General features: G+C 34.0%; 1 protein-coding gene across 5 annotated transcripts; it reads left to right on the forward strand.

Moving 5' to 3' along the window:
* The first annotated feature begins 2,019 nt into the window (after positions 1 to 2,019).
* On the forward strand, positions 2,020 to 7,784 carry ICR1 (interactor of constitutive active rops 1). 5 transcript variants are annotated; one of them, XM_088110654.1, is made up of 5 exons: positions 2,020 to 2,175; positions 2,268 to 2,408; positions 4,430 to 4,563; positions 5,563 to 5,678; positions 6,374 to 7,784. In XM_088110654.1, exons 4-5 carry the CDS (start codon positions 5,665 to 5,667, stop codon positions 7,500 to 7,502), a joined length of 1,143 nt encoding a protein of 380 aa, XP_087966780.1. In that variant the 5' UTR covers positions 2,020 to 2,175; positions 2,268 to 2,408; positions 4,430 to 4,563; positions 5,563 to 5,664; the 3' UTR covers positions 7,503 to 7,784. The 5 variants fall into 5 exon arrangements, with proteins under 5 accessions (XP_087966780.1, XP_047163246.1, XP_087966781.1 ...); XM_047307290.2 differs by having other exon boundaries at positions 5,601 to 5,678; XM_088110655.1 differs by having other exon boundaries at positions 4,483 to 4,563.
* The last annotated feature ends 1,626 nt before the right edge of the window (positions 7,785 to 9,410 follow it).

A 9,410-nucleotide genomic window follows, 5' to 3' on the forward strand; every position in this document is an offset into this window, starting at 1 on the left:
GACGTTCGTCCAAACAGTGTCCGCCCAAGGGCTTTTGGCGCTCGTCCAATTAGTGTTCGTCCAGAGATGATATTTTCTGTTATGTTTTCTCTTATTCCAGTAAGTGATGCTATTTAAATATTTCGGTTACAATTTATGAATGCATCTTCATGTGATTCAGATTGGTTGAAAGTGTATGGTTATAAGTGGCTTATGATGTACATTGTTGATCCAAAAGGAATATTATGAGATTTAAAATGGTCGGATTGAATCGGAAATTTAGATCCCTCGGTGGGATCAGTTATTGTATTGAATGAATGTAAGAGGCTTCCATATGGGGGGTTATCCCTAACACTCCAACGGTCTTTCATTCTCACTTAGAGAGGATTGACGCGTGTGCTGGGAGTAGTGGGAGGTCCTAGGGTAGACGCTATCACTGGAGGTCTATTCCGCGGTAACGGATTAGCCTTGTGTATGGTCGGGTGGAACCCCTCGGCAATGGCTTTGCAAAGCAGTAGAGGCCATCACAAGTGCACAACCCGCCCCAGCTCTACATATATTCTATGTCCGGACGTGTCTAGAGTCTTAACATGATAGGATGCTTGTCTTGATGAGTTTTATGAAATAAATGCTTATGTTTATGATGACTTATGTGTATGGATATTCTGGTAAATGCTAGATTGGTTGAAAATGAATTGTATGATTGTTTGAGACCTAGCTCACCCTTGCATTTGTATGTGTTGCATGTGTTTGCTTTCCCCCTTGCGATGATCATCCAATCCTTTGGATGTGAGCAGTAGGTGATGATGTACCTTTGGAGCAAGCTTTGGAAGTTGAGGAAGACCCAGCACCTAGTGCTTAGGATTTCTACCAGCTCTTATGTTATATAGCTTTTCATTTTGAAAGACTTCTAGACTTCATTTTATCATGATCCGTCATTTCGGGAAACTTTTTAGGTCTCTTTAAAATTTCATTAGTCTTGTATTTTGGAGAATTATGAACTTGTACTTAAGTTTTAAAGTTTTCCAGCCAGACTTGGATAATTGTACTCCTTAATTCCACCTATTGTGTACCCTTAACTGCTTTCTATTATTATAATCGATGCATTCTACGTATATACATTGCTATATATTTTGGGATGTCACAATCATCCTCGTTTTATTCTAAAAATTAAAGTTCTCTTATAGACTTATTTTTTAAAAGAAATAAATACATTATCAATACAATTTTTGTTAAAAATCCGAAATAAACTAAAAATAAAACTAATTCATAATTTATAAGTAGAGACAAATCTTATTTTACAAGTGAATTTTATGAAATTGAATTACTCTAACCACTTATTTATAAATTCAAATTCAAAATTCGAGTATCAACATTACTTTCTTAAAACATAACAGTATTTTATTTGTATGACACTAATTTTAGTGTGACGTGACACTAGTTTTCATACATCTTAATTTTTAATCTGAAAAAACAGGGTTCCGCTCGTGCCTAGTTGTTAATTAATCATTAAATAGAAACGTTGTTAATAAGTCACTACTACTACAACAGAGAAATCCACACTGTTCTTGGATGATTCTTTGTCAGACACGTGACAATTTGGTTTAGAGATTTCGTCCATTCATTCATACACAAATTACCCAAAACCAATTAAATTAATATTAAGAAGGAAAATTTAAGTTTAGTTTAATTTTACAAAAATCAATTTATAAAATAAGATTTACATTTATTTATGTATTCTAAATTAACTTTTTAGTTGATATAAGACTTTTAACCATTGATTAATTTAGTCCATGGTATTAAATTATGATTATTATTATTACAATTATTTGAATTGTTGTGAGTTTTGAAATGAAAGTGTGGAGGAGGTAACGTTGGAAGAAAACAAGAGGAAAATGTTAAAAAAGTGGGAAAGGTTTTGAATTGTGGAGAAAGTGACAAAAAGACAAGAGCTGTTGTGTAAGTTAGATTTCCGAGAGGGCAAAACTCACAACATTAGACATTAATTATTGGAAACATTTTCCCCAAAATAACCCTTTGTTTTGTACTCTTCCTCCTTCCCCCAGCCAGTTTGAAAGTTGCACACTCATAAATACACACCACCCAGTGTCACGTTTCATAACAGCTTTAATTCAAACTTTCAAACCCCATTTTTCCTCTCTTCTTCTGCCTTTCTACGGCTTTTCTGCTTCTGGGGTATGTCTTTTTCACTTCATTACATCTTCTCACTTTTTTCTTTTCAAATATATATGCATATCCAAATCACTTCATCAACTTTTTCTGTTTAGTCTTTGTTGAGAGGCTTTTCTCTCTTCCCGTTTCTGGTGGAAGTTCACTCTCTCATCCTGAGATGCTTTCAGATCCTTCAACAGTGTTAGCTGATTCAAACCGTTGTTCTTCTCTAATTCCAAATATTTTCATCATCAAAGGTGAGCTTTTTCACTCTGCTAGAATCTAGAAACAGTATTGCACATTTGTGTCATGTTTATACACACACATTTCCTCAATGCTTTTTTTAAAAATAAAAATACAAATGAAAATCTATAGTGAAATTTGTTCTTTTTCACTCTTTTGCCTTCAACAAACATCAGCAATTTTCGCCTCAGCAACTGCACAGTTGTGGTGTGTAATTTTTGTTCACTTTTTTTCCCTCAAAGGTTTTAATTTTCTATAGTTTTCTAGTGTTTTCTTCCCTACCAAACACTTAAATGAACGCACATTCGGAGAATCTTCACCATGCTGTCAAGATCTTATCCCTTGAACTGTTCCTCTGCACTGTGCAGTGGTTATTGACCCTTGTCTTTTGAATGTTTTTCTTTATAGCATTAGTCTTTTATCGGTCAAATCACTTCATTGGTATATCCTTTAAAGAAAGCTTTTATGATGACTAATAAATAATACTTTTAAATCTTTAGTTATTACTACATGGTGCCTTTTAAACTCGAATAAATACAGTAATTTATTATACTTAATAAATGTTACTTTAAATATTTAATTAGTACATGCTTCCTATTAAACTTCAAAACGGAAACAATAATTTAATAATCATTGATACTAGGTGGAAAAAAAGCATCATAAGTATTTTTCAGATCTTTATGTCTGCTGGTGGGGTAATTTTTTTTCACATACGATATTTTACTATATTGAGTAACATTATTGAAGTTTATATTGCATTTTGCAGTATTGTGTTTGTGCACCATTAACTGTTTTTCAAGTTGGATTCACTTTTCTACCATTTTCTTTATTAAATTTTGTATGACATTAGCTAAATTTGGTATATTCGGTAGTCTCACATTTCAAGCACAAGTAAGTGCGTGATAATTAAATCCGTGTGATTTGTCTTATGTTATGTTTGATAGCATGAATTTCTTTTTCTCTGTAAACCCATTTGCCGAGCATGGCGGTAGAGAATTTGTGTTGTGTTGGAGGGATTTGAGAAGAAAAGTAAAGAAAATGTGATTTGTATTAAGGACATTGAAGATCGTCTTGCTCTTTGGAGGAACCAAAACTTCCAAACAAATTGCTTTTATCTATGTATTATTCCCTTGGATGTGTTGTTACTTTCTTCGTCTGAATATGTGCCATGGACATTATATGTTTGTGAAAAGGGCATATTCTACTATACTCATTATAATGTTATCTATTTGTTCTTATGCAAGATTTATAAGTTTAACAAAAAGGTTACTTTATGCTGTCTTTTGTAACTTTTGCTAAATTTGTGAAAAGGAACAACTGATAAAAATTGATGCTATGTGAATTTCTTTAATACATTAATTTTTTTAAAAAATAAGCTCTTGCTTAGAACTCAACATTTAAGAAGTACAAATGTTTTAATGAAATATTGGCGTTATACATCCATTGTGAAAGAATAGTTGGTCATAAGAATTCACAGTCTTCACTTGCATTGGTTCCAAAAGAAGTTGTAGTTGGCATATTATATTTTAAGGCTAAAGGTAAATGAACTTTCACTTGTGATACAAGTTCAGTACTAGATTACAAGGATTTGAATCTCTCTCTTCATATGCATCTGTATCCACCATGGGGTAGTGGTGCCATTCCTTTTTATAATGTGGGGTCTTGATGGGTTCGGTTTCCTAAAAGGGAGAGACAGTTTCAGAGAGAAAGGATATTCTACCATCTGATTATAATTTTCATTATTGTGAAGTGTCCTTTGAAGCAAAAATAATGAAAAAAATAGTTAAACAGAAGATTTTTATCAAATAACCGTGGGCTCCAACATTTCTTGCTTTTCTTTTTTCTGGTTTTGTGATGGTCAGTCCCCACAGTTTTCAGAATGACACAAGATCTTGATACTGATTTTCCTTCAATAATTGTTTTACCTACGCTATCTACTTGCCCTTTCACCAACACTTTTTTCAATAAGTTACATGGACTGTGTAACTTCTCAACTATTAATTTCTTTCTTAACAAGGTTGTTTTTGAATTACAGTTATCCATCTTTCTTTTTGATGATGAAATAACCTTTGATGCTGCTGCTATTAGGCTCTCATCATTGCTAAGCTCCTGATTCAAAAAGAGACCCATGAACAACAAACCACTTTAGACTGCATCTCAGAAGCCAAGGTAAAAAGCATTGATATGACTGCTATTTGAGTTGCACCTCTTTCAACTCCATTATACAACCACTTGAATGTGTGGTGGGCCTGGTGCAATTATTGGGAAAGTGAAATAGTTACTTCTTTGTTAGGAGTATCAGGTTGCTTATATACATGGGGTCACATAAATTCTTTTTTGCCTTTCTTGGGGTGGTGGTTTTGTATTTGTCTCCGAATTTTAAACTGTGGACCATTCTCTGTATTAGGTTGCATTTACTCCCTTTGTGTTAAACATGCAACATTTACACATGCAGTATTTACAGCACTTGCTCGCTTTTAAACAAAGCAAAAGGCACTGAATAAAGTAGGCTCTGACCCTGCATGCATTCCTGCTCTCGGGGTGGTATTCAAGGCATACTTTTTTAGCATGTCATTGTTTGAACACAGGACCAGTGTGCAATGAGGGGGCTGCCATTAGTCTTTTTTTTTTTTTTTTTTTTTCTCTTTTTAAATCTCCTCATGATATTTCCGTAAGGGTCATCTACCGTCCTAGTTTCTAGTGGAAGATAAATTTTGGTATCTTAGGTTTAAATCAACTGCCTTTTAGTTTAATTGTCACGGTTGTAGTGAGTTGGCTCCTTTATGATAACGTGGGTCAAGGCCATAAATGTGCATGGCCCTTGTGATTTTCTTTGTCTTTGTATTTCTCTTACCTAATTATGGTTTGGAGGAGGATAAAAGCCTAACTGCTATTAAACTTGAAAGTGCTCCATTTACTTTTAGTGCTTTAAACTTTCAGCTTAAGTGAAATCTCAACGAATGTTTTCTCATTGGCATTTCTCTGCTGTTTAATATTTTACTAAAAAGGTTCCATGCTCCTACTCCTTTACCCCTTTCTTTAATTATAAAAGGTGCATTGTTTTATATTGTAGCAGTTTATTTATCTACATGGGCAGGTTCTGCCCACTTTCTTTGCAAATATAATTATGTATACTTCATCTTTGTGGTGTTTCTGGAGTGGATGTAGTTCTCTGGATCATTTGAACTTGCATTTCTGGTTAGCAGGAGAGACTTTTTGAGCAAAGAAAACTTTCATTGTTCCATCATTTGCCGTCTTCAAGCATATCAAATGCCAAGATCAAGGTGTGATAATCTAATGCAGTAGTAAAATAGTCCACTGCTTCCATATACTAGTTTCTCTACATTCACATTTTCCGATTGCTATAAACTTAATTTTATGTATTCTTTCTCTTTTTCTTGTTCATCAACCAAACAATGCACCTCACTCTTTGTGCTTCTTATAGTGGTGCGTTTGACAAAGTCATATGTGGTTTTTCTAAGGTTTCAATTTTATTGATCTATCTATACATTATAACAACTCACCATCTTCTCTTAAGAATAAAATCTTTATGATTAATGGAAATATATCATCTGAAGGATGAAATTACTTCTGAGCCTTCACTTATCAGCTAAAGTCAAATTGGTCAATAAATTTTTTTGAGCCCCCGATTGATTCTTGCCACACTGATATTCAGAAATTTGCCCATGCCATTCATGTTAGATACAATTATTCTTTATTACCTGACCTCACAACCGAAGTTTTTAAGTAGAAACTTTATAGACAATGTCTGACATGATCAATGTATGGATGAAGGCTAAAATTCATTGTGAAGATTGTTGAAACATGTGACTTGTTTTATATAGAATGTTGTCATTTGATTATGTTACTAATGTGCTGCATAATGAGACAGGCCAGAAAATTACATACCAATTCTTTAGTTAAATTGTAGTTTCTTTCTCTATATAGTTTTTTTTTATGAAGTTTTGTTTCCTACCAGGGGATCTGATTTGCCTCAAAGGCAGTCTCCACGAGGTCCTCATCAACATCGGACATCAAATTCTGATTCCGATCCATTGCATCAACGGCTGATTGCTGACCGAAGTCCGAAGTTAGGAGACCGGCGCTCACCAAGAGGTACTCAATCTGAGGCACTAAATCAAAAGAAGCTAGGAACTCGCATCGCAGATTTGGAATCTCAGCTTGGTCAGGCACAAGAAGAGTTAAAAGTTTTGAAGGATCAGCTAGTTTCTGCTGAAGCTGCAAAGAAAGAAGCTCAAGATGAGCTAGTGAAGAAAGCTGTGCAATCAGTAGTTCCTGTGGTTGAGAAGTTCCAAGAGAAGTGCACTTCCAAGAATGATCAAGAGTCCAACAGAACTGAAACCATACCCCAAGATATTGTACTGGGTGACAACCAACACGAGACTGATGTGTTTGAAGTTCCAATTGAGAAGTTGACAATTAAATTCGACAAACATGCAGATCAATCAGAAAAGGAAGATCTACCGTTTGAAGACTCAAATGCACCAGCAATATCAATGCCGGAAAAGCCTTCTGTGGACAAACATGAACTGTCACTGAAGATTGATGAAATTGCATTGTTGAAATCCAGTTTGGAAGAGAAAGGCAAGGAGTTAGAGTCCATTACTAGTGAGAAAGAAAATCTGAAGAACAAACTGGATGAAGCAGTTTCAAAAGTGTCAACTGCTCAATCCAAGGAAGAAGGAATGTCCTTGCTGTTGGACCGACTGAGAGAAGAGTTGGAAACAAGTAAAGCCAATACAGAGAAGTTGAATGGGAAGTTAAAATCTGTGGAAGCAGAAAAAGAAGGATTAGAAGCAGAGATGAAGAAGCTAAGGGTGCAAACTGAGCAATGGAGAAAAGCAGCAGATGCTGCAGCTGCAGTGCTTGCTGGGGGTGTTGATATTACTGCTAGAATTCCTGAAAGGTGTGGTTCAATGGATAAGCACTTTGGTGGAACGTTTGAGACACCTGCTGGTAGGTACAATGGCTATGTGGGGTCTCCTGGTATGGCTGATGACTTGGATGATGGTTTTGGAGGTGGAAAGAGGAAGGGTTCTGGGATTAGAATGTTTGGTGATTTATGGAAAAAGAAGAGTCAAAAGTAATTTCTGGTTTATATTCAGTGAGTGAATTTACTAGTACTTTTTAACTAAGTTCATGTTTTGATGGTAGCAGAAACTGCAAATACAGTTGCTTACTGCTTTGCACCTTCTGCCATCCGTAGTCATTTCTGGTATTATTAGGCCATTAGTTATGTAGTGTTACCGTTGCATCATCTGTGCAAGGTAGTAGCGATGTGAACTTATGAACATTTTTTAACGCATGTTTCACTTCTCCTAAGCTTTGATGAAGGCATTTTTACTTCAAATGCTTGTTTTTACGCATCTTATCCAGCCTACACTACTTTGGAGTAATGTGTACAATGAGATGCCCCATTTCTTATCATTTATAATATCGTTTGCAGTAAGCAAAATAAGAACTCAATTTTTTGGAAGCAAAGCTGCTTATGAACAGATGAAAATAATATCCACTAAGGTAAGTGCAGTAAAACCTGGATGCGCTTTAATTCAAGATGAATGAATCACATCAATAACAAATCTACAAAATACATTTGAGGAAATAGATTTCATATATAAAAATTAGTTGTGGTTATGCTCAATTCTGAAGGAAAAGTGGTTCTAGTATTTGATACAAAGGACATTTCTCCATGGTTTGAAATGAAACTAACCCCTTTATTAACTTTGAGAAGTTATGATTGCTGACACATGATGATCACCTTATTTACTAATAGTTATTACCCAAAATGTCTACGGACTAGTGACATTTTTCATGGGATTTTGAGGAAAGGAAAATATATTTATTTCGTATCGTAATTGATTAAAATAAAATAAAATAAAATATTCAATTATTAAAGTAATGTTTAAATTGAATCTGTATATTCATTACGAACCATAACATACATTAAAATAGATCTAATTGAAGCTGTGTTGTTAATATTTTAAAATTTTAAAATAAGTAACGTAGATGGACAAATGGGAGAGGTTTTGTATTTGGAATGTAAAATGTTAAATAGTCTTTAAACAATATTAAATATGTTTTGAATAAATTGATATTAATGGTACGGATAAAAATAAAAGGTTTTGGATTTGTAAAACATGGTTACTTATATAATTTTGTGAGTTAAACATGTTTGTAGTGCGGAAACTTGGATCTAAAATTAGAATAGTATATGTCCTAAACTTTGATACTTTATGGTCTCTTAATTTTAAAAATGAATAAATTTAACATAATTTCTTTTTTACATAATGTTCCAAAATATTATTTTAGTTATGTGTCAAATGGTATAAATAGTTCAAACACCGGCTTGAAACATCGGTTAATATGTCAAAAAAATGTAAGGTAGAAGATCAAAATAATTATATTTATTCATTTTTAAAGTTTGGGAACCAAACTATTCAAAGTTTGGGATTCAAATTCCAATTTTGCATCAAACTTTAAAGACTAGAAGGATATGTAACCCTAATTTTGCACCATATAATTAAGGCTTAAATGCTTACTTGGTGCTATGTTAAATGATTTTTTTTTTCAATTTAGTACCCGGTTTTAAAAGTGCATAGATTGAGTCTCAAAGTTGTAAAATTGTATAAATGAAGTCTTATCCGTTAAGTTGGCAGCAACGACCTCAACTCCATGCTGACGTGGCGAATGAATCAGTACTTTTTCTCTTCTTTCCTCTGCTGTGTCCAGCTTTTTCTATGTCTTCCATATTAATGGTTTCCAATTTCATTCTTTTCTTTTTTTCTAACAGTCAATTAGCCTTACCGACACAACAATGCCTAAATTCTACAAATGAGGGGTGGATCTTCATTCTTTTTTTTTTCACCATAAGTTATTCTTTCACTGATTATTCTTCTAAAAGAGAATTGCCCATAATCCCTACATTTGTTTAACCAAATCATCCATTCCCTCCATCATCTTCCCTTGCAATTGCCGTTCAAGGAGACTCACTACAT

This window comes from Vigna umbellata, chromosome 3 (assembly GCF_029865625.1).
Source record: "Vigna umbellata cultivar VRB3 chromosome 3, Vumbellata_1.0, whole genome shotgun sequence".
NCBI classification, from domain to species: Eukaryota; Viridiplantae; Streptophyta; class Magnoliopsida; order Fabales; family Fabaceae; genus Vigna; species Vigna umbellata.